This window comes from Acipenser ruthenus, chromosome 2, assembly GCF_902713425.1.
Source record: "Acipenser ruthenus chromosome 2, fAciRut3.2 maternal haplotype, whole genome shotgun sequence".
NCBI classification, from domain to species: Eukaryota; Metazoa; Chordata; class Actinopteri; order Acipenseriformes; family Acipenseridae; genus Acipenser; species Acipenser ruthenus.
This window is the reverse complement of record NC_081190.1, coordinates 77761469-77788532: the sequence shown is the minus strand read 5'-3', so window position 1 is coordinate 77788532 and position 27064 is coordinate 77761469. Positions and strand designations below refer to the sequence as shown.

The 27064-nt window shown below is 37.4% G+C and overlaps 1 protein-coding gene across 2 annotated transcripts in view; it reads right to left on the bottom strand.

Moving 5' to 3' along the window:
• mllt3 (MLLT3 super elongation complex subunit) overlaps nt 1-27064 on the bottom strand; it is a 98745-nt gene that overhangs the window by 38960 nt on the left and 32721 nt on the right. For both annotated transcript variants that reach the window (XM_059001721.1, XM_034014914.3), the window contains exons 3-7: nt 15413-15495; nt 15043-15186; nt 14182-14220; nt 10159-10281; nt 6492-7091 (exon numbers count right to left, since the gene is read on the bottom strand). In XM_059001721.1, the coding sequence (XP_058857704.1) occupies nt 6492-7091; nt 10159-10281; nt 14182-14220; nt 15043-15186; nt 15413-15495 (989 nt within the window). The remainder of the gene's footprint in view (nt 1-6491; nt 7092-10158; nt 10282-14181; nt 14221-15042; nt 15187-15412; nt 15496-27064) is intronic.

Here is a 27064-nt window from a genome sequence, read left to right as displayed (position 1 = left end):
GCGTGAGGAGGTAAGAAGATTGAAACAGCGTGCATTGAGAAAAGCACGAAAAATATGAAGTAATCTACGCTGGATATGTTTAATAGAAAGGGCATGCAATTATTGTATTTAAGTGTACTATTTTTTTCATTTCTTTACCGTTTTTTTCTTTTAAATAAGTTGTCTTGAAAGAACTGCTGTATACTGTATAAAGATGTTCAATTCAATTTGGGCATTTCTTCATCCTTCTGATACAGCAAATTGCCAAATCCTATTATAGTAAACAACCCGATATAACAAACATTTCTCCAGGTCCCGCTTCAGTGGAAAATGTGCAGAGGGAAGAATTGGACCTTTGGTGTACTAAATTATAAGAAAAATGCAAGGCAAAAATAGCCTCTCTCTTTGTGATCTCACAGAGCTGTGCAACAGTGTCGGGAAACACGTCCTGGAATGCCATGCACTCTGACATCGCAGATACATTTAAAACTGTTTTGTTCTTTAAAAAGGCCTCTAGATAAAAGAAAAGCCTCCGGTTTTCAAATAGCCTTTACTATTCTACTTCACAGCAATAAATCTTTTCGCCTCTTGCTCCTACTTGTAAATCTGTCTCTCTCTTTGTGTGGGGTTTCCATTTGAAACTTTTTTTTTTTTTTTTTTTTTTTTTTTTAAGTGTTGCCAATTAAGCTCCATACATTTTTTAAATAGTTTTATGTTCTTATAACCCGAGAACAGCGTTTATAGGACTTTCTTTCTGTCAGAAAAAAAAAGTTATAGAAATGTAAACCATTTTCTTAAAGGGAAAAAGGGTATCAAGATGTTAACAGAAAAAAAAGAACACACACACACACAAACAGGAAGCAATCAAAGCTGCAATGCAGGAATGGAAACAAGCAGGCTGCAATAATCTCAACCCGTCTAGTGATGCCACATGTTTCCTGCTGGCTACAAACAGAGAAATGAGGGAGATAATGTCTTCAGGCTAACACCTGCAGGGGACAGTTTGAGTGCCATGCAAAACAAGCTGGGCTTTAAAAGAGGAACTCACTTAGTTTTAACACTGGGTTTAAATGTTTTCAAATTACAGCAGAAACATGATCCAAACTGTTCTGGGTATATAAAAATAGAGACTGATATATTTATATGCCATATCACCCAGAAAATAAGGCATTTCTTTAACCTTATGTCAAGCTTATGACATAAGCTTCTTTTAAAACTTCAGATTTGAGATTTCTATACAAAATGGAAATGCAAGACAGGAATTATTTTTTATGTGATTATTTAATAAAATATAGCCCCTTTATATAAGCAATACAAATCATACTTTTGTATATTATCAGGGGAGAGTTGCAGGACAATATTAAAATACTGGTACCTTACATTTCCAAGTAAGATTGTTTGTGTAAAATGACAATATGCAGTATGTAAAGAATCAATCAATTGTACTACACTCTAAGTCAGTGGTTTTCAACCTTTTCAGCTCAAGTACCAGTGTTTCCAGCAGGGACCACCAGGTGTACCAGTAACTATGTGCAATATTAAACTGCTGTTGTAAAACCGAGACCTACCCCATTACAACCAGGTTTGCTGTGTCTGTACTCACTTGTTTGTTGCCTCACTCTGCTGAATGGTTCATCTATGCATCTGATGCAATTAACTTGGCATGTTTATATTTTAAATATTTTTTAAAGTGTTGTGCATGGAATTGATGACCACACCTTTAATTGTGTACGGCTGTAATATGGGAAATGGCATGCTGCAGTTCCCATGCTCAGTGTTTGTGAAGTTCTGACCAGACAACATGTAGCACAGACAGCTCTTATGATTAGATGTTACTGTGTATTTTTCAGTAAAAACAAGTTTAAATTAAGTTCATTGTGCTATATTTATGATATTACATATACCACAGCAAGCACTGTCATATATATATGTTTTATATTTTAATTTGCATCACCTGAGAACTAAATTCAGTGAGTGTTTTTTTTTTTCCCAGCAGTATTTCTGTGTGTTCTGCTTTCACATTTCTTAAAGTGGTCAGTTTGAGAAATAAACTTTGTTTTCCCTGCAACAGGTGACTCAGCTTTAGTACAAAAGTCACGCTACATTACTGTTTTTGGACCCTTGCTTGCGATTGTAAGTCGCCCTGGATAAGGGCGTCTGCTAAGAAATAAATAATAATTATGGTAACGGTAGGCCTAATCTTAAATTACCATGCCTGCTTCTTTGGCTGAAGAGATATTATCAGCTCATCATCTAACTGGGGAATCTGCTGCGCAATTAAATCATTCTTATTTGACGGTAAACAGTGTAACTAAATATTGTATACTGTGTCTGGGATGCAAGATGCAACAGACGAAAAAAGTTTGTGTTAACTCAATTTTATTTAGACACTCTACGATTTGGCTGGCGAAAACGTTGGTTTATTGCAGATCACAAAGAATGTGTTTTTTGGCTTGGTGCAGTAACCTTTTACTTCCTTTGTTTAATTGTTGAGCTTTTTGCTGCATTTTTACAACCCAGTGTGGAGTAGCGGTTAGGGCTCTGGACTCTTGACCGGAGGGTCGTGGGTTCAATCCCAGGTGGGGGACACTGCTGCTGTACCCTTGAGCAACATACTTTACCTAGATTGCTCCAGTAAAAACCCAACTGTATAAATGGGTAATTGTATGTAAAAATAATGTGATATTTTTTAACAATTGTAAGCCACCCTGAATAAGGGCATCTGCTAAGAAATAAATAAATAATAATTAATTATTTTCTTTATTTTAAGCTTCCAATGCATTGTTAAATGGCACATATACAACACAAACCTTAATTGTGTTTTTATTTTAGTTTTTTGCTTTTCTTGTTCTACATTTCTTAAATGCAACTGTTCATTTTGAACTATATTTTTATACAACAGTACCCACGTTTGGTCACCATCCCAACTGTTGCAAGAAACTGGGGTTCCCGTATTCTGTTGGTGTAAATAGAGTACCTCTCTGCACTTACAAGAACTTGTATTCAATCAATTTGTTACCGTCCTTCTCACACTTTTGTTACTAAAACATGTGACATGCGTTTTTTTTGGTTTTTTTTATATATACTGTAACACAGCAGGGAGGGGGTTAAATCCTCCTTGCAGAAAAACATGTGCATAGGCACATTTTGGTTTGTTTTGTTTAATCGTTTAATTGTTTTGTTAATTGTTTGATTGTTAATTATCACCTGCACCTGGCTATGATTGAAAATTAGAGCCAGATGCAGGGTTTATAAGGAGAGCAGTCAGTCTGCTCTGGGTGGCTGCTGAAGAGGGTAGAAGCCTGACTCTGCTGGTGTGTGGGTACAGCCGTAATTTCAAAGGGGAAAGGTAGAGTGAATCCTTTTCTGTGTGTGCTGTTCTGTTTGTTTTGTTTTTGTTACAGGTAAACAGCTTAGCTGTCCTGTTTTAGTTTAGGTTCCTGTTTTGTTTTAGTTATTGCTCAAAGAAGAGCTAGGTGTTTGGTTTGTTTTGTTTATTTTGTTTTTGTATTTTCATTAAAAATAGCGCAACCACGCTTTCAAAAATCAATTTCTGTGTGTTGGGTCAGTGTTTTTAAAGGGGCAACGAACCGCGGTGAGGGCGATTCTTTTACAATACACACAGACAGACACATATTTTGACACATGCTTTTAAAAGGGAGAGGCAGCATTTTTGTGCCTAACCCTGAAAAACAGTTAAAAAAAGTGTTGTCACAGTTGATTCAGTGGTACAAACAGATTGATACATTACGATGGTGCGATTGAGGGACTATTCTAGTTGAGGAATCATAGCGTCAAGAATAAAAGAACAGGTGACTCAGTTTTAGTACAAAAGTCACGCTACATTACTGTTTTTGAACAACTGTCGGTGCGTACCAGTTGCAAGCCTGTCACATACCAGTACTGGTACGCGTACCACAGATTGAAAACCACTGCTCTAAGCAACCTGAATGAACTTGTTACGATCCACATGACAAAGTAAGCTGGTTTGATGAATTTAAAGCTGAAATATATCACACAATAATGTTCAATTTTATACTGATATATAACTGGTGATTGCTTACTTCAGTACTATCTGTGCACTCTACTTTATCAGAAACCAGGGCAAATTGTATCTTAGACCCATTAAAATGCAGAAATTCCTTTAATTTTGGTTTTACACATCTTTATTCAACAGTGTTTATTAAGTTAGTAACCTCCCCCAGCCACCACTTGAGAAAGTAAAACAATTAGTGTTCGATCATAAAGGGGAAAAATGAAACAAATCTAGCAGTATATACTCGGGAGGGCAAAGACACGCTGTCCTCCGAAGCGTGTGCCGTCAGCCAACCACTTTTTTTCACACTGCAGACTAACCATGCAGCCACCCAGAGCTACAGCGTCGGAGGACAACGCAGCCCTGAGCAGCTTACAGGCAAGCCCGCAGGCGCCCGGCCAGACTACAGGGGTCGGTGGTGCATGGTGAGCCGAGGACACCCTGGCCGACCTAGCCCTCTCTCCCCCCGGGCGACGCTCAGCCAATTGAGCGCCGCCCCTTGGAAGCTCCCGTCCTCGGTCGGCAAAGGAATAGCCTGGACTCGAACTCGCGACGTCCAGACTATAGGGCACATCCTGCACTCCGCGCGGAGCGCCTTTACTGGATGCGCCACTTGGGAGCCCCTAAAAAATACAGCACTTTCTAAAGTACAAACATTCAGTATACTGCACTAAAATAATAATAAAAAAAAAAAAAAAACCTTCCAGATCTCAGTTATAGCTTAAAAAGCTAAATCCTTGAAGTAACAGAAAGATTGATCTGGATGGTTCTGCCCCCCCCCCCAGTATTTCATTTTAATGGCATATCCTCATTAGAGATAATTTGTGGCATTAAAACAGCACACATCTTAATCATAACTGGCCATGCCCCATTAATTTAAGATTGACAGATATGGGCCATCAATCAGATGCAGGTCACTGGAACCATTAATCATTTCACAGAAGGAAAGTTACAACCATTTTGACAACAAATAATCTTGTTAAAATGGACTTGCTCGCCTTGATTGGATCTTCATAAAATCAGCTCCTTTAGGGTGCTTGAACTAGATTGTACAGAACCCCCGCCCCACACACACAATTACAAGGATACATTTTTCTCCTCTATGATTTATAGAAAGAAAGAAAAAAGAAAGAAAGAAAGAAAGAAAGGATTATTCAGAGGGTAAAAGCAATACAATAAAAAGTATTCAAGATAAGAAACATTAAACTTTAGATAGTAGTGGTTGCAAGTAACTGTTTTTCTATACCTACACCTCCCCCCCCCCCCCCCTCCATACTAGATATGCATTTTAACATACATGCTACAACAACGCAGGACAGCAAGCCTCCATAACCACCACAGCCATCATCATCATCATCATCATCATCATCATGCCCAGAGCGCACAGACATTTCAGACAGTGTGCCACGTAGCCAAACACATGCCTGCTGGACACCCACAATGTTTAATAGCACTTCATTCCAACTCTTCTGAGACGTCAATTACAAAGGAATCTTTTCAGTGCATGCCTGCTGTACGTTTGATGTTCACAGCATATGCGTGCAGTAGGTGAATGGTCATTAAAAGCTGTTTACAAAGAAATTTGCAACCCCCCAAATATCAGGACCCCTGTGTCTGAGACAGTCTTCTATCAAATTTAAAGCTCTGCATTGTAATGCTTTGAAAGAAGAGTTTACTACTGCCCATCTCCCACAGGCCAATAGGACGATCCATAATAAACAAGGAAAGGCACACACATGAAAACAGCCAGGAAGAATGACTCTCTCAGTCCAAACTTGATAGACAAGACAAAAGTAACCATATTTGATAAATAAAAAAAGAAGTGTACAGGATATAAAAATGCCAGGACATAAAACTAAATATGTACACACATTTGTCAACTTCACTTAGACTCTTTATTAAAATCAAGAAAACATTACCAATGCGACACAAATGCTACACTGCAGTAGTCCTAAATGCTTAGTGAATTTAGCCCCAAACTACTACTTGGCAAACTAACTTCTGTATTTGAATTCTTAAAAGGTCGCCCCTGCCCCACCATCCTACCAAATGCCCACCACATTTATGCCTTTTTGTGATTTATAATGCTCAAAATACAGTTTATTAACTCCTATTCAGCTGGTGGCCATTATCCAGCTTTCAAAGAGAACAAACACAATAAATAAATACTGTACCCTCCTGTAAATATTGTAGTGATCCTGGGTTCCCGCAGGCAGGCGCATCACACAGGGTGAGGCAATCCACACACAGGCGGAGGCGGACGCGAACCCGGGACCTCTTGCACTAAAGCATAGCGCCGATACCGCTGTACAAAAGAGCCGGCTCCCTTGCAAGGAGTGAATATCGGGCTTATGTTTTTGTGTGTGATTACGTCACCTACCAGCCCTGCTGCTGCCTTCCCCCGTGCACGCTACAATATGTTGCTTTAAAAAAAAGGCACTTTTTTGCACCACCGCTACAGCAAAACATAACTCACCTCTGATTTGGTAGACATATTGTCCTCCATGTCTGATTCATTTGGGTCCACAATATCTTCAAAAGGAGGCAAAGGGGGTTTCTTTTTCTCTGGGGTCTCACTGTCTATTTTAAGTTTTGCCGGTCGGATCTGGGGTTTGTCCTTCATCTGTTTTTTGTCTGAGGAAAGGTGGGGTGGAGATGAGCTGGACAAAGGTTTCATGGGCTCCGAGCTACTCTTCTTCCTCTTTTTAGTTACAAGTTCATCAGAGTCGCCACTGGGCAGCCTTTTGTTGGGGGCCTTAATGGCATGCTGCAGACCCCCCGCCCTGCCGGCGTGGACACTACTCGTGTCCGACTTGAATTGCTTGGACATGGGCTTGGGTTCTTTAAACGCCATCTTCGGAATGGGTTTGTCGTCTCCAAGTGGTCTGTTTTCTTTGGGTTTCTTGGAATCTTTGGAAAGTTTACCGAGTTCCCTGGAAGGTTCTTTAAAGGCACTTTTATGCTCTTTTGAGTCTTTTGAAGGTTTGTCCTTGTGCTCTTTCATGGACTTTTGGAGCTTTGATGAGCTGCTGCTGTTGGTAGTGGTGGTGGTTAGGGTACTGCACTTGGCCAGGTCCTGAAATTAATGTAAAAAATATATATATATATATTTTTTTTAAAAAGTCAACAAAATGCAAAAATAACTTTTGATGTAGGCACTAGCAGTTCAGTAGAAGAGGTGTAACCTGAAAATTCCACATCTATTAACAGCAGCATGGTGTGATGCGCAAATAAATAAAAGGTTTTTAATGAAATAAAAAATTTTACACAGTTGCCCTATCCAGAATATGACTGGTCACTGACTTTTACAAAAAAATAATAAATAAATAAATAATAATAATAATAATAAAAATTGTGTTTCTCAGAGAGAACCTCCTGCTAGCCAACATTCCAGGATTTTTATTTTATTATTTTTTGCAAGATGTAATGGGATTTCCAATTCGTGCTTACAATTGTCAAGGGCTACCCGGTATAACTGAGCAATGTTAATTGTCAGCTAAGGGTTTGACATACCATAGCAAATGGATTCAGATATCCTGAGCTACCTTGACTTGCATTTAATTTAACAGTGAATTAACCAAAAATCATGAAAGTAGTGTATATGAAGTCAAGTCTGAACTTCGCTTATATAAAACAATCTGAACTTATCACTTCTCTGTATTCAATGAATGGGATAATTACATGATAAAAGGTGGTTTGAGGTATGCAGAGGAACTCCTTGCATGTTGATGGTAAAAACAAAACTATCAAAACATGCACACACACACACACAATTAAAGGAAGCATATGCTATAGTGTTGGTAAAACATCTGGTCAAAGCACAAAAGCTGTGAGTGGACCCACAAAGCAAGTGGTTGACCACACAAAACCAGCAGTATGGCATAAACACATGGAGCTCTTCAAGTCGATAAACAGCATTTTATCTTCCTAACAGGCAATGCTGTTTGTTCCCTGGGTCGCACTTGCCTGCCCCTGTCAATGTTTCATCAATACTAGTCTAAAGCCATTAGGCAGTCTAGACAAACGGTCAGTTACGACCTTTTCTAACCACCTTTAAAACGTTATTTTGTCTGGCAGAACACCCCTGGACCTTTTTCATAAACTGCCCTATTCTTCAGACAAAACAGCTTTGAGTTTGAGCCGCCACAGATCTCCTAGTGAGAATCTCAAATGCCTGGAGCTGCCAATACTCACCATTTATCTGGGATTCAGGCTTTATTGTTCAAACAACATTTCACAGGCAGCCTTTTATGCTGGCTCTAATGTCAATTTACAGGCTACAAACTAGGTGGGAAATTAAAAAAAGCAAATTCCTAAAACAGTGTCAAACCTGCGACAATGACGTTAATAGAAGACTGTTGGGGGAAAAAAAAGTCCAATAAATGAACACAAATCAAAGATTTTAAATGTCAAATCCGGATATGAACAAGATGTTCCCTGTTCCAGCACTTTCAAACATATGATTTCCATTAATTCAGTGCACTGGTAGCCACATAAAAATCTGTGGGTGGGCATAAGTGTTACCGAGGCCGCATTTGAGAAACACTAAAACGACAAACACATCTAATGTGTTGTATCCTGGGCCCCAGCTAAGCTTGGGTGGCTTCCCACAACGTCATTACCCAGGGAAACACACATTATAGGGACAAATAGAATCATTTTATTGAATATACAATTCTACATACTGTATTTTCTATTGACTTGTCCCCTATGGGGTAAACGATGACACTTGGGGTACCAGTTCATTTATGGTACGTCTTGCTTAGTAAAATAATTTGATTATTTTTGAAGAGGGGACAATTATCTGTTCAGGGATGCCATGATAAACTTAGTGAACAAGGGGTTTGCATATTTCAGTTGGGGTTAAAAATGCATTCACCTTTGTTTTGAATTTAAATGTTACTGTTCATTGTAGTGGCACAATTTTAAAATCTGAATGTTGTACACACCTCCAATACTAATATCTACTGTATCTCATTTTGAGATAGCAGTTAATAGGTTTGTTCCTGTACTTTACAGTGGTAGCACACTGTACTTAAAGTGCTTATATTTGCATCCATGCAATTAGAAACACTGCATAATACAGCAGGTTTCTTTATTTGTAGTACAAATTTTGTAGCGCAGCTGGAACCTTAATAGTGTACTCAACTACTTTGGTATGAAAATATCAATTTTCTTCAAGAACCCAAACTGTTAAATCATTTCATTCCACAAAAGTAGAATTTTGTACAAAGTCAACTCCTATCTTATGTGAACTCTAACCAGTGAGCAATCTATCACTGACTATGTCTGTTTTGATTTCAAAATGTTTCCATGTGCTCTAAACCATTTTAGTGTAACCTCCAAAATCACTTGACTTACAGATTCTAACACAAAAATAAGCTAATTAAAACCATAAAATAACCCATAATGGGAGCAATATGCCAATTCTAGAACCTAAGCATATTTAGTGTAATGGAAGGCACCATAATGAGAACTTTATATTGTTTTTTAATGCCAAAGATGAACATAGCAGTTATTTAAGTTATTATTATTATTTTTATTATTATTATTATTATTATTAAGCAAGTATTATTTATTATATTAATATGAATCTCTTTGTTTTGTAATACAACTTCATAGAGGTATAACTGATGTGTAACCTGTATGACAGGACCTCTGCTTTAAATTACCTGGAAAGCCTCACTGAACTTGCACATATGTCTTTAATTCCTGTACACTTATAAAGATCAAATACACCGTAGAAAGGAAACTACCTACATAAATAATGCAGTATCAAACTAAAGTGGGATTTTTTTTTTTCCCTCCAGACTTTGTTTGTGGTTACTTGGGAATGGACTTGTAATGGTAAATGGGTATGGTGACCATATGGCTCTGTGTTCAGCGGGACAGTTTGGGATAGTTTAGGCTTTTCAATTCGTAACCCAATGCATCTGGTACGTTTTACCTGTCTCAGGTACCATTCTTACCTTTAAGGAGAAGCAGGACTACGCTTACCAGAATACAGTGGGTTGTGAGTTGAAAAGCCTGAACTATCCAAACTGTCCCGCTGAACACGGAGCCATATGGGCACCTTATAATGGGCTTCCATTAGCATCCGTCATTCTACCCAAACTAGTGAATGAAAAGACCCTCTGACAGACCTTTGATCCATGTGAGGACTTGCTCTTCTTTGTGTCTGAAAAAGACACAGCATTACTGGGAAGTATAGGGAGCTGCAGGCTTTGTCCAAAGAGTGACGTGGATCCTTCCTGCATGACCATGACCTAGCAAACAAAACAGAAGCAAGATGAAAAGACCATAATGGTCAACAACATTATTCTTATTTAAGGCATTAAAAAAAAGGGAAGACATTACAGTTCAAATGTTTGGGTTGTCATTTATTTTCCAGACTGAGTCAGATGAAGTAATTGGTTTCCTTTGCCAATTCCCTTCTTGTGTTACAGGGAATAAGACCCCATATTGTTTTGTGAATGCAATATATAGAACCTTGTTGTCTGAAACACAGGAAATAAGTATTGTGGTAAAAAAAAACAAAACACCCACTGTGAAAATTAAGTTAGGAAAAAAAGGATTTTCATGTTCGGATATATTTTCATGGTCACTTAATTTAAATATTTGTTTGGATATGCATTCGTTTTCAAAAAGTAAACCATAAAAGCCACTGCCCAGAACGCAGGCAGAGAGAGCATAGCAGCAGAGACAGGGGACGTGGTCCATGTGTGTAACTATTTTAAAGCAAGACGTTACAATACGTAACACGTTAAAAGTACAAAAAATATCACAGGAGTAAAGAATACATTGTGTAGGCCTTACTTTACCCCAGTGAATTAACTACAAAACAAAGGATGCCAAATAGCAGTTCAAGTTAAATGTTGTTTTGTTTATTCCCGAAATAAATAGTACATAAAGTTGACATCACATTTTATTTTATTTACTTTTTTTTCAATCCTTGCCATTGCTGTTTCTTCACACTAAACAGTGGCCATCAACACGTTTTCATAAAGTAATAGGAGGTTTACTTGTGCCTTTTTGTAGTTGAACAAGCAAACGAAAACTGAAATTTGACTTTAAAACACTTCAATAAAACAAAAATGTGGAAATGGCGTTGTAAAACAAAGGGGAGAAATCTCACCAGTTTTGGTTCTCGTTTATTACATTCCACATAAAGTTGCAAAAAAACATTATATACAATCTATATAAAAATCACTACACAGCATTTCCAGCAAGTTGGGTACTGTTTAAGTGAGGCATTTCAGAATGACGTGCTTGCCTTTTTTCTGTCCCATGAGATTCTGACTTGCTCTAAAGCAGCACAACGCATTTTTGACTCAGCTGGCATTCCCATAGAGATCACTATGCGTGCAAAATGGATAATTTGGTTTGTTTACTTTCTGCTGTCTAAAACACTTAAATAGAGGCTCGAGAGCTGCTCTGTTTTTTATATATATTAAATCTCACATATCACATGGAGCTCTTTTTCACTTGTCATGTTTGAAACTACTGGTGAAGCGGTAAATAAGTGCAAGGTATTTTTGTAATTTCTAGCGAATATGACCATATTAATTTTGTATCCGAATACATGTCAAAATATATTCTTTCAAATATTCAGATATTTGTCCCAGCTAAAAATGTAATTGCAATTCCATTAGCAAAGTTGGTCAAAGTTGGTTTTGAAAAACACATAACAAAAACATGTATTTTCATTTTAAAACATGCTACCTGAAACTACACTGTGTTAAAGAAAAGTTATCGGTTTCCATCCCTTACTCTCATAAAATGTTACACTTGCATTTCTTAAGTCATTTCACCTCAGCAATGGTTGGGCTAAAAGCATGTCAGTTCAATAGGGGACAAGACAGAAGCCATTGCAGGGGTGAGGTCCATTTCACCCTTCAGCTGAAAAGACCAAGAAAGTGCAACATTATCTGAAAGCATGGCTTGCAAATAAAGATTTCTTCAATCTAGTGCAGTACCAGATATGTTGTTTAACAATAAAAATACAGGTTTACTTTAACAAATGCTTCCTTCAAAACAGCAGACTTGAGAATAGAGCGACTGGCAGTGAACAGTTTAATAAATTATTTAGTTTGCTACCACCACTTTGCTATGGAATTATACTATATTTTGGCCTTAGATATTTGTAACAGTTTTTACTTTGAGCCGTTACTGTGCCATAAAATCATATCTGCATGAGTATGCATCGACAGTAAATGTTATGAATTAATGATGCCCAGTTAGAGATCAGATTACACCAATATTGCATATTTAATGCATTTGAAAGCTAATTTTAGTAGGAACGCCAGGGAAGAGTATTGAAACACTAAAGTGAAAGAGTCAAATGTTGAAATTGTGAATTGCATTATGGTTGGTGATAATAAGCAGGTTATCATAATAAATAATAACTGTTTATAACAAGACCATTTGTGCACTTTCCAAAACACAAAACAGTAGGACAAATAGATTAGTAAATTTAAATATATTTGTCATAAAAGGCAGAGACATTTCAGGTTAGTATATAAAAAAATAGCAATTTTATTTTACACAAAAAGGGCAATATTCAATTAATAAATAAATACTGCATGATACACTATTCATGAAACTACAGCTATGGACAAAGGTTTTGCATCCACTTGAATTTTAGGATTGAGACCAAAAAAAAATTATATATATATATATATATATATATATATATATATATATATATATATATATATATATATATATATATATATATATATATATATATATATATATTGAACAAAAAAAAAATGGAAACACCTGGGTAAATAAGGGACACCAAGTATATTGAAAGCAGGGGCTTCCACACAGGTGTGGCTCATGCGTTAATTAAGCAAATAACATCCCAGCATGTTTAGGGTCATGTATAAAATGCTGGACAGGCCTGGTTGCGTATAATTATGGCTAGCATGGCTGCAAGAAGAGACCTCAGTGACTTTGAAAGAGGAGTGATTGTTGGGGCGGGTTTGGCAGGAGCGTCAATGACCAAGACAACTTAACTTGCTGATGTTTCACGAGCAGCGGTGTCTAAGGTGATGTCGGCATGGAACTCCGAGGGAAAAACATCATCAGCAAAGGGCAACAGTGGGCGGAAGCGCATTCTCCAGGATCGTGATATCTGTGCATTAATTCGAAGTGTAAGGCAAAACAGGCGAGCAACTGCAGATCAATTGACTGCAAATTTCAACCTGGGGCGCAAGCAGCCAGTTTCATCAAAAACAGTCTGCCAAGAACTCTACAGAGCGGGATAGTGGCCCAACGCCCTATTAAGTGACTTTATATTGGGGTTTCCATTTTTTTGTCCACTACATATATATATATATATATATATATATTTCTTAGTAGTGTGGAGTAGTGGTTAGGGCTCTGGACTCTTGACCGGAGGGTCGTGGGTTCAATCCCAGGTGGGGGACACTGCTGCTGTACCCTTGAGGAAGGTACTTTACCTAGATTGCTCCAGTAAAAACCCAACTGGATAAATGGGTAATTGTATGTAAAAATAATGTGTAAAAAAAAATGTAATTGTATGTAAAAAAAAATGCGATATCTTGTAACAATTGTAAGTCACCCTGGATAAGGGCGTATGCTAAGTTATATATATATATATATATATAAAATCACACACACACACAGTGCCTATAGAAAGTCTACACCTCCTTTCAAAATGTTCACCTTTTGTTGCCTGTTTCATGAATTTAAAACAGTATTTTTATATATTTATTATTATTTGTTTATTTAGCAGACACCTTTATTAAACTACTAATGATGTCAAGCTTTGTGAATTGAGATGAAAATGTGAACAATAGACACCTCAACTGCAGTAATAGATCAGCTTTGTTTGACCCTTAACATGGCAGAGTTTACACAGCTATAAATGAACTGTTGTCACACGAGTACAGTATCATGCACTTACTGAAAAACTAACCAAAAAAAAACAGAAGATCACATACTTCATTAAAAAAAAAGACATTTACTTTATTCACACTGGCGATGTGATCAATCAGATAGTTATTTTACCTCTCTTCACACACACACACACGTACGTGATATTTAAAAAAGACAGCGACACTGCATAGGGAAGAAAAAATATTCATCATGACAAAAATAGAAACAAATGGGGGGTGGGGTCATTGCTCAATACTTACTTTTGGATCTTCTGCAAACCTTTTGTGAGGATCTCTTTGCTGTTAGGGGTATTATAGAAAAATATATATGTTAGAATACCTGGGAAAGAAATCCTACAATTCAGTATGTATAGTTACCCTCACTAGAATGTAACAATCATTTCAGTGACTGGAAACCCCAGGGAGAGTATCCAACAATAGAATGAAATAAATAAAAAAAATACTGAAAAAAAGATTAACAAAAATAAATAAACAAACACATTATCTTAAACTACTATCAAACCATTCTGAATAAAAAGCTGCCAATTTTTTTGAATAAAATGTAAAAAGGCAAGCACACCATCAGAGCTAAAAGCAAGAGGGCCTATTAAAAAAACAAACAAATAAAAAACACTCAACATAAATGTACTTTAAGTAAATACTTTAACCTAGATCGTGCCACACACTCTGGAATGAATGTAAACAAAAGGCACTCACAAACCATTCATAAAAACATTATCCTGAGATAGTTCGGCCCAATGCCAAGGACAGACTTAAATCCTCCTGTGATAAATGAGTTCTAACTAGTTCACATTAATCTGGAAGGTTACTTATTGCCTTCACTGGAGTGCTCTCTAATTGCCTTCAACCTCTTGGATGACAAAGCCTGTATTTGTATAAAATCAGCTTTAGGGGGAGGGGGGGATTATTTATTCTGGTCTGGAAGTTCAACCCTGTGCGTGACCTCTAAAGACCCACCCACAGGTGAGCAAATACTTACTCCGGTAACTCTTTAAAGGCTTTCTTGCGTTTGAACAGACTTTCATTGCGCTTAAAAATGAGAGCTCATTAATCAGTAGCCAGGTTATTGCTGCCCTTGCTTGACAAGAGAGCGGAACTCACCCCTCCCGCTTTCAGCAGTTTTTTCCGGAATTCTTCTGTGGGGTTGTTGAAAGTGAGCTTTTCACAGCGGAGGTGGTTTACAGGTGGATGGCCTTCGACGTGCAGGAATAAGTCATAGTCAAAGCGCACTTTCTTAGGTTCTTCCTATACAGGTAGAGTGGGGGAGGTGGCGGCATAAAAACGAGAAAGAGACGAAGTGTGACTGTCACAAAGCATGTTTAGTGTCAGGCTGCTACAAAACAATACTATAGCATTTCTAGACATGTCGGTTTTTAATAAGTAATTATCAGACTTCAAAAAGGGCAGACTATTCAATACAAGAAATAAGCCAAAATGAAACATTTCAGGACAATACGCTTTCAATAAATACCTTATTTTTGAAGTACACTTCAATTGGCAAGATAAATCCTGCGTACCCCGACTCCTCCACTTTGTAAGGTGGATCCTTACAAACTGCAATGAAAAAGGGAGAAAAAAAAGGTCTTAAGACAAGTATTCAAAAAGTACACCATCTCTCAAGACAAGTATAAAACCATCCAGTAACGCAGTGTGAATCGAAAAACCAATCGGTGCAAATGCTTCATCCCACAAAAGTTAGACTAACCATGATTGTAGGATACAATAAGTTCTTGATCTAACTGGGTGTCAAACACTGCTTGGAAAGGGAAGCCACTTGTATGGCATGTACTCAGATAGCAAATTCATAGACGTAAAGGCTGTGGTTTCTGGTTCTGTCTTTCATACCATTTATTTAGCTTTAGCAAAAAAAAAATACTTTACTTTTCTGTGTAATTTGTAGAAATATCATCATTCCTGAACCCACACTTGCAAGTAAACAAGACAGTTTTACATGCAACAGCAATTACACTATTGAACCAACTATCTTATTTTGGTATACAGACTCCCTTTAAAGTCAGACAGCACAGTGTCAATCCCAATGCTATTGATCCAAATCTGTACTTTAAAAATTCACCAGTGAACATACTGGTAGCAACACTTTCCATAGTAACAGTGAAGCAAGCTCCAGGGACCTCATTAGTCAGAAATGTAGCTTGCTGTTGGGGGGTGGTAACGGAAAACGACTTTTACAATAGAGCGGTCTTTTTAAAAACTGTATACTACAGACTTACTAAAACCAGAGGTGTTGTCTGATGGAAACTAATGACTTACTTTCTTGGAAGTTGTGCCTTAGAATCTATGTATGTGTTTTTGAAGTTATGGATGTTGTCTGATGGAGGCAAGTCCAGTTAACAGCCATTACTTATCTCAAAGTCAAAAGGCTGGAAAACCCATGAAGAGTGGGTCCTTGAGATTTTAGCTTACAGAGGTTTCTTTGAGTATATGGATGTGGCAATAAAGTAAAGTAAAAGAACAGCAACTTATTAAGAAGCCAAAGATTATGTAAACACATAGACAGTATTTAGGTAAGGTGGAAATCATTTACCCCTGTTATTCAGTGCAGACTGGGACACTAATGAAATGTTTAGTTAAACTCTGCTGTTTCAACACGGCTTTTATTTCCACTGCTGTTAGGCCCTTCAGGAAAAGAGGGCAACCCTTGTATTACAGGTCAAACTCCACCCTGATGGTCAGTCTATGTTTGCATTGCTCACGCGCCCTCAGGAATACAGTATGCAGGTGCCTAAAGCTTTTATATAAAAAAAAAATATATCTAAATAAAAATACCCAGAGGCAGAAAACGCGGTCACACTATTCAAGTCTTAAAGAGAACAAACTTATGTGGGTTAATATCGGCAGCTTGAAGAAAAAGTTGCCCAAGACAAGATTTCACAGCTGCCGTTTGGTATAACCTGACAAGGCCATGTTTAGGAACATGGGCCTCAATTCTACAAGCGATACATGTGCAAGTCTAAAAGGCCAAATTCAAACAGAAATGTTTTTGAAATAGTATAAACTGCTCAGAACAGTAATTTAAATCAAAAACTATATTGTTTCTTGCTACTGGATTTACTCTATACTGTTTTGTTCCTCCCAGAAAACTTACCTTTGTTCTTGAAAATAGGGCCCACAGCAGTCTTATTTTTGGGAATTAAAATGTTTAGGAAAGAAATGCTAGGTTACAAATTCAAATGAAAACGGGGTGCATTTTTGCTCTGCTATTAATTTTCAGTTTTGTGGTGATTTTATACTAAACAATTAGTGCACTGTACCACATGTAGCTTAACCCTTTGCGGTCCTATGTTGAACCTGGTCCGACATTGCAATTTTCCCTTTCCGGTCCAATGTCGGACCCTGTCCGACATCATCAAAAAGACGTAAAAAAACCAGGTCTCGTCGTTTTTTCTCCAGAAAAAGTCAAGAAAACCATTCAATGGCAGAGTGAGACAGATAGGAGCCGAGAGAAGCCGAAAAAAAAAGCCGGAAAAAAAATGCCATAGTGGAAAATTAAATGCCCCACTGAAGACTATTGTTACCTTGTGCAGCTTTGGGCATTATAGCCCCCTGTCGGTAACAATAGTCTTCCCTCGGGTTAATAATTCTCCAGTATAGCCCTCCTCTCCAGTATCTATTTAATTTAGAAATAAAAAACAGTGATTAATTTTATTTAGGAATAAAAAAATAAACTTCTGTATTTTAACACTTAATGTGATTTTATTGTGTTTCTTTTCATTTCGAAATTTAAAAAAAATGTAAAATACTTCTCTCTTGCACATGATGTAAATTATCACTATGTAACACAATTTTAGTTCCTGGGTAGTAAGTGTTATTTCCCAATTGCTTATGCCTCAAAAGTATAGAAAATGGCTATTATTCCCCACAAACTTTGCTTTTGTGACCAGGACAGTGATATTTTGAAATTTACCTATTTCCAATGAGAAAACGGGCAAATTTGTGTCTTTTCATTCACATAAAGTCAGAAAAAAACAACATATGAATCCAAATTAACATGTATTTATACTAAAGTAATACAAAAATGACTACAAAAGATTTAGAAGCTAGTAGTTTTTCGAGATTTACGATTATACTGTAAATCACTTTCACGAATCAGCCCCCAAATGTAGTCTCCCATCATGTTCTCGTTATACTGTCCTTGGTAGCGGCGTTCAAAGTCCAGTATATCCTGGTGGAAGCGCTCGCCTTGCTCCTCCGAGTACGCTCCCATGTTCTCCTTGAATTTATCAAGATGAGCATCAAGGATATGGACTTTGAGGGACATCCTACAGCCCATTGTGCCGTAGTTCTTCACCAGAGTCTCAACCAGCTCCACATAGTTTTCGGCCTTGTGATTGCCCAGGAAGCCCCGAACCACTGCGACAAAGCTGTTCCAAGCCGCTTTCTCCTTACTAGTGAGCTTCTTGGGGAATTCATTGCACTCCAGGATCTTCTTTATCTGTGGTCCGACGAAGACACCGGCTTTGACCTTTGCCTCAGACAGCTTAGGGAAGAAGTGTTGAAGGTACTTGAAGGCTGCCGACTCCTTATCTAGAGCTCTGACAAATTGTTTCATAAGGCCCAATTTGATGTGCAGTGGTGGCATCAGCACCTTCCGGGGGTCCACCAGTGGCTCCCACTTGACGTTGTTCCTCCCCACAGAGAGCTGTGGCCAGTCCCGCCTGTGGTAGTGCGCCTTGGTGTCCCTGCTGTCCCAAAGGCAAAGATAGCAGGGAAACTTGGTAAAACCGCCTTGGAGACTCATCAGGAATGCCACCATTTTGAAGTCTCCTATGACCTTGATGCCATCTCAGAAAAATGCAGATATGTATCCACTTAGGCAGCTGGAAACAAACTGAACTGGTGGGCTTAAGGCCCCTGTATTTATACTATATTTATATTACTGGAAAGTTCTAGAAGTTACTCCAAGTTTACTCAGCACTGAATATATCTGGAATGTTCTGGAAAATAGGTAAATTTCAAAATATCACTGTCCTGGTCACAAAAGCAAAGTTTGTGGGGAACAATAGCCATTTTCTATACTTTTGAGGCATAAGCAATTAGGAAATAACACTTACTACCCAGGAACAAAAAAAAAAAAAAAAAATTGTTACACGGTGTTATGAATGGAAGTGTGACTAAGGTAGGTCTCAAAAGCCTCGTTAAATTGGTACCGCCGCTTATTCTGGATATTTATACATCTCCGTAGTCGTCCCGATAGAGCGGTGCTGACTGCACTTCTGTTTATACTGTATGTATTACGTACTTTAAATGAAATACATTCAGTTATGAAGCAAAATACATCTACTCTTATTTCACCAACAACCACAAGCTCTTACCTTGAAAATCTGAATGCTCGGTTTTCATGACTGCTCCATGTTTGTTAAATACAGATGAAACCCGTTTTATATCACTTAGCTTAATATCATGCCCCGTTTATTATCAGGATTTTTCAAAAAAACACTCGCCATGCACCATAGTTTTTTGGAGAAATTACCACTCTTAATATCATCACAAACACACTTATTGTCACGTTTGGTGCAGCCTGTGAAATGCTGCATGGCTGGGCTTATTTATTTCCAATGCAACTAACAACCAATAAATCATTTCAGCTGATAAACTGACATTTTGTACAGCCTGTCAAATGCTGAGTGGGTGGTCTTAACGGGATACAGTTCAGTTACAAAACATCAACGTCACCAAATTTTTTTTTTTTTTTTTTTTTAAACATTATTCACAAAAAGCAACGCTGAATTGATAGCTCTCATCAGGTCGACAATTCATGCCTTTTTTAGATAATGACACAAACTGTTTCAGCTAAACGTACAGTAGTAAAACACTGCTATTTAATTCACCATTGGTTTGCTTTCTTTTTTCCCCCCCTCGCACTCTTAATACGCCGTCATAGGCAAAACGTGAAACCCGGTTTATATCAGACCCGCTCTGTATCACGAATTATGCCTGCACGGCAATCATGATATAAAGCGTGTTCATCTGTACTTTTGAGAGCTTTGTGGATGACACATGAACGCAAGATACATAAATAGAACATGAGCTTTAGACCTGCAATACAACATTTCAAACATGCATTAAAATCGAGTCTAGTACCCACTCCAATTCTATGAAAAAAAAAAAAAAGGATTAAAACAATCTGAATAAGGACGTTTAGCTCGGACGATATTCCATGCCATAACAAATATTCATAACAGGATATTCAGATGAAAATGTGTTGTAATTTGTTTCATAGACGTTTGAGGTTGTGCCTAGTGTGTAAGCGTTTTGTTGCAGATGAGACACAGATGTTCACCACTGTTTTCAGTGAAAGCAAACTCTCTCTCCCATTCTGGCTTAAAGCCTCATACTTTCGTTTATTACTCGTGGAGGGTTTACTCAATGCCATTGTCTTCAGTGGGAGCCGCACTTGAACTGCCCAAGAACCGCGGTTTGGCCACCTCTGGAATAGACCTACCAGTAGTAGAAAAACAGCTGTCTGCAGATCCACACACCCAAGCCATGTCATTTGTTCCACCCTGTCAAACAGTGGCACGGCCACCTCCTAGTTAAGTGTCATCATTATAATCAAGCCAAGCTTCTTCACATCCGATGTCCTCCCCAGACGCTTCATCTCAGAGAGAGAACTTGCACTTTTAAAATAATCTGCTTTAAAACCTTGCACATATGCCAAAATAAACTACATTTAGCTTTGTATCAAGCAGGACTCCTTTATGTGCATATGCACCACCCTCACACACCAGCACCAACACCAACTACCTTGTTTTGAGACTACAATCTTGGCAGCGTTCACTGTATATGAAAATGTATATTCATGACTTTAATAGATCATTTTTTAATAGTGTGACGTACATGCTGTGGAAAATCAAACTAACGTTTCACCTTTGATTCAAATCTCATCTCACTATGGAAAACCTGGGCCTCTCAAATGCTTACTACTGCCAGAAGTGTGTAAACAGTGGAAGGTAGGAGTTGGGAGCATGTGATAAAATTACTTTGGGTCAGAATTATGGGGCAAAGGCAGATGCATAGTATCTACGCATATACATTTTTTAAAAATATGGCACAAATGTTTGTGCTTAGCCCATTTTCAATAGTTCTGCCAAGAATTCTTAAAAGTATTTACCAGTTGTAAACTTCATATTGTAAATAGAGTTTTAAAATAAATGAGGCACCATTCACACACACAATTCAAACAGTCACTGATACATTAGAAAAACTGGTAACATTAAATTAAATAGTTGACCAAAATAAAACAAATAAATAAAATAGTATACCTTTTAGTCAATAAAACCCTTGATTGCATCAGCAAAAACAAATTACTGTTGAAATGCTTAACATTTCAGGTCTTATCTAAAAAAGATAAGACTTTTCTGGCAAGTGAAATACAGTAATCCCTTCAAACAACTGAGTTGGCAATATTTGTATATCAATCCTGCCAAAATAAATCAATACACAGGCTTTCCCACTGCAAAACAACCATCACAGAAGTTCAGCGCTTTATTTGTGGGAACCCAAGGGTCACGATGTGAGAATACATTTGAAAGCTTCAACATTCAAGACATTTTCAAGTTCTCCAAGGCTAGAGCAGTAGCTCAGCACATGGACAGGCTGTGGTTTAGAGTGTGCATAATGAACTTGGTGGTGATCAGAATGTTGAAAGTTTCCAGATTTTGATCATGTAGATTCTTTCAGCGTATCTGCCGATTATTGCAAACCTACAGAATATTTTGTAACAGATGTGAAAATAAGCACCCAACTGAATTTGTTCATAGTGTTCTTTAATGATCTTTCAACCCAGGATCAAATATACTTGCATTTATAATGCATTTACTGCTACTTATGATCCTTTAGAAAGCATATAGCCCAGATCAACGGTGCCCGAGCTTTTGGGTCATAAATCTTCCCCAAAACGTTGGATTTTAAACCCTACTGTCTCCGACTTACACCATACATGGTTCTTAGGGTTGTTTCAGGCAAACAAGCTCAAATTTACATTTTTAGACTGATCAGGTCAAGGGGGTCAAAAGTTAGAGGTTAAAATGCGGTACATGGGTACCCCCCTTCCCCCTTAACGTTAACCAACCTTACTCAAAAACAGTTTGTGCTACACAGACTTGAGGAGGTGTCATTTTATTGGAAATTGCATGGCAAATTAAAAAAAAAGTATACAAATAAATTTGAAAGAAAACAAAATGGAAGTAACACCTGTGACAGGACAGTGTCACTGGCAATGGTGTTTAGACCAGGAAGGGAGACTGACACAAAGTGCAGTGAAGCGCGAATGTTTATTAATATTAATAATAATATTAATAATAATAATAATAATAATAATAATAATAATAATAATAAACAAAACACTAGACAGAACAAAACACATTAACAAAATAAAACTGCACAAGGGCCAAAACAAAAAGTCTACAAAAAACACATGGAGACATACATAAAACAAACGAGACGGGCCAGCACACAACAAACACCGACATTAACTCCAACACTAACCAAGCAACACCAGTGATCACCCTATTTATACACCTGTAGCTAATAATTTAATCACTTATTCAATTCGTGGCTCCAGTCCCATTCCCACATGTTTTTGCAGGGAGGAATTTAACTCCCTCCCTGCCAAAAAATATTATCCACTCACACACTTGTGCCTCGGCAGGGCTTCTGTCCTGCCATACACCTGAACAAAGTTTCTGACTTTTGACCTTGGGGTGAAATATTGACCCTTTCTTGGTAACTTCTTGAGATTTTTGGGGGTTTTGCATCAAGGTCAAAAGGTTAAAAACAAAATCTGGTACTAAATATTCTATATGTTTCCAATAAATCAGCAGGTACTCTGTGGTTTTATAAGTGGAGTTTCTTGAGTGAAAGAATCTACATAATACACTCCAGAATCTGCAGGATCAAAATCTGGAAACTTTCAACATTCTGATCAGCACTGAGTTCATTCTCCAGCCAGGGGCTCAAACTCTGAGTTCACATCGAAACCACAGCCTGTCCATGTGCTGTGATTTCCAATAAAACGACACCTCCCACAACTCTGTAGCACAAACCGTTTCTGGAGTAAAAGGTCAATTGACATTAATTGGGTACCCATCAACCACATCTTGACCTTTCTATAACTTTTGACCACTTGACCTAAATTTGAGCTTGTTTGCCTGAAACAACCCCAAGAACCAAGATTGGTGTAAAATCAGAGAGGGTAGGGTATAACCTGTTGGGTCATTTGTCATGGAATGACCCCTTTCTAAAAGTTTTTTTTTTTTGGGGGGGGGGGGGGGGGGGGGGGCAAGGTCCGTGGGTTGCAAGAGTTTTCAGGAATGAATGGAAATATTCTGAGAACGCACTTTTATTTCAAACAAACATATCAAAGTGTACAGAGTATAACTGCAACTAAACATTGTGTGCTCTACAAGCACCTTTTTTCAGTTGTGCACATGTTTCTTTGGTCTATATAAATGCAAAAAACAGACGTAACGTATTGCATAAGACACGTCTAGCTTATGCTTGATTTACTTAAAACTGAACTACATTTCATTGAATGAAAAAAGGGGAATCATGTCTCGTGCATGAAGGTTTATACAATCAGTGATTTCAGAAAGAAGAAAAAAAAAACCTGCTGTCCTTAATTTAATACAAAATGTCCCATTGCATCCAAAATGGACATTTAATTCACTGTATCTACTTTTAAGTATGAGCAATTTACTACATATTATCAATTATTTTGAAGAAATTTGCGCTAAAGTCAGCAACATGGTTAAAATGATATGTCCCAAGCTAGAATGCTGAAATTTCTAAATCCTATAAAAATGCAATAGTGCAGGTTGTTAGGCAAGTACCCCCCCTGATGATAAACATTTGTATTTGCTTTAAAATTACCAAGAATCCAAAAATAAAAATTAAACTTTAAAATTAGAAAAATGCATTTTTAAAATATCATGTACTACAAAATTGTCAACTTGGTCATAGTTTATGATTTTCACCAATTTAAAGCAAGGCATTTAAGAAGACAGTTTTAATCTTGGGGTACTCAGAGGGGTCCTAACTACCGCCAACAGTGTAATGTTTTTAACTTTAAAATGTTTTTAAAACTATCAATTTTTTTACATATATATAGGGTTACCATATGGCTCCAGATTAACCGGACGCTTTGAGACAGACCGGGATTTCAAAATTCCCCCTAAATTGAAAGTAATTCACGTATAAATGAGCTCCACCTTTGCTGAGATGAATCCTGCTGTGGTGGAATTGCTTGGGCGCAGCAAACAATTCACACTGATCAGCTGCTTCTGATCAGATCTTAATGAACGAATAGCTAATTTATCGATAGCGCAACGAGATGACGATGCGATTGTATTTGCAGAATAATATGGCCGTTTGAATTTTAACAAACAGAAAAAAATAGCGACTGGCTGCAATTAATTCTTAGTATAATACAATTATTTGACGCGCATGCGGGTATTTAAGCACCATTCTTAATTGTAGCTAAGGATGGTTCATTTACACCTTCATTTATTTCAATTTAGGGGTAAATTTGAAATCCCGGTCTGTCTCACAGCGTCCGGTTAATCTGGAGCCACATGGTAACCCTATATATATATAAATGGCATAGGGTGGCATTGATAACCATAAGATGTCAACTTCAGCCAATAGTCAATTTTTTTCTTATATATTTCTTTTTAACTATTAAAAGTGTACAGAAAAAGTGAAATGTTATCTGGATATTTTAACCTGGGCTGACAGTAATGTGGAATATTTCCTGTAATCAGCATTTTTTTGGCAGGAAACTTTAAAAAAGTCAACTTGGTCACAGTTTATGCAAATCTGTGCGACCAAGTTGACCTATTCTATCTTGTTTTAGTTAAACCATATCAATTAATTATTAAGGAATTAATCTTGCAGGTGGATTTCCATTTATTTATGTGCCATTAGGACTAGTAAATGAAATGTTAGTAAAACGTAAAGCAGCAGTGGGGTGAAGGGAGGTGAGGGAAGTCTTTTTTGGGGAGGTTGAAGAGAGGGGGAGAAACAGTTTACTGTTCCAGAGACCTTAAACATTTCTGGAGGGGGGAGTGGAAAGGTAGCCTAAGAGTTTAAAGAGCATTCGATGAACTCCTGTAATCCTCTATGGATGTTTGCTTTTTATTGCCATCATAACTCCATCCACAATAATTCTAAATGTTTTAATTTCAAACTGTGAAGCACTGAAGCACTGTTTTTGTGGTACGGCAATATTGTTTAGCATAATTATTTACATACCACGGATTTCTTGTCCGTTCCTCAAAATACTTCCAAACGTAACTTCCTTTGTTTAGAGATGCCATTTTAAATATTAGAACCAACTCAGAAAAAAACGCTGGTCATTAACGTTATTTAAGCCCGCCGTGGAATTGATACCATACCACGCCTACTACAGGCATAAACACACACACACAGTACACCAATGAAGCGCCAGATCGACTGAGAATAAAACCCGCCCCAGTGTCAATCTTTCTGTTGCACCAATTGGAAAAGCTACTTGGAAGCAATTGCCAAACCCCTTCCTTTTTATAATATCTGCCCTTACTGTGGCACTAGAGCAGTCTCATAAGCGACAGACTACTGATAAATTACTAAATTGAAACGTTTTACCACTTTAGCATTTATACGTTTAAAATTCCCATCCCTAATAATAAGATCAGATGGTACATTTTCCAAAGTCACTAGGACATTGGTTTGCATAAAAAATGATATAAATTTTGAAGACGTTTATGCGTGACCAAATTGACATTTTTTGAAGAATCAATGTTTCTCTTGTTGCCATAGCGACACACATTTGGTGGGAGCTGGACAATTTCGATTACAAGCACTTTAGTGGTAGTAGAATGTTGTAGTGCCAAAAACTAGACATGACATGACATTTTTTTAACCAACGTTAATCTCATTATTGTCTTTATTATTTCTTGACATTTACTTTTTTTTTTTTAAACTTATTTTTGTATCGATACACCAGGCTTTTATCAGCATCTAGTTTGTTTGTGCGCTGCGCCGATTGCTTCCTGACCTCCCCTGGTAAGAGAGGGGCGGGAAGTGTGTGCAGAAAAAAGAAATAAAACTCCTACTTTGCAATAAGTGTCTCTCTGTCACAGCTGATGTGAGGAAGTCATATGCAATGTAACAAAAGAATCATACCGAACGTATCATCGGATGTTTTATCCAGAATATTCTTCTCATTTGTGAAATTAGACTCCTATTGCAGGTACTTTTTTAAATACACACACATGTATATACATATAATTATATGCGTGTGTGTAAATAAAAATGCTTTTGGTATATTAATGGTGACAGTCTATACATTACCAGGGCCTGAAAACTTATCAATTCATCTCAACCTGACAAATACTGTGTTGCCAAAAGAAATAGTCATGTATAATACATTTACGTGTGTGTGTGTTTCTATATACAGTTAACATGGTTTAAAATTACATTAAAAACACTGAATGCTCATGTCTACAGATTGATATAAAACATTTATTAATTAGTCAAAGAAAGTGTTCTATAACATGCCAGCAAGCCAGCACAACAAAATGAAGTAGAGCAATGCCTACGATCTGTCTAATGCCCTGGCAAAAAATTACAAAATAGTGCTACAATATACTACTATAGTACTTTTTTGTAATTTTTTGGCAGGGTGACTACAATTTATTAAATAATTATAAACAATGATACACAGTATTTTATTTTATATATATATATATATATATATATATATATATATATATATATATTATATATATACACAAATTTTGTAGGATCAGTTGACAAAACATTTTTACAGCAATACAATGGTAACACACCGAAACTACACCGATGACATTTTTTGGAATTTCAACTACCTCTTATGAAGATTTGAAACGGTTCATTCAGTCAGCATCAAATTCCCACCCAGCTTTAGAATATACATGGGACATCTCAGAGACCAGCACCAGTAGATCATTTTCAGACATTTCCATCACAGCTGATAATTCCACTATCAACACCACTATTCACTACAAACCTACCAACTCTTGTTCATATCTACAAAATGGGGCAGCAGTGTGGAGTAGTGGTTAGGGCTCTGGGCTCTTGACTG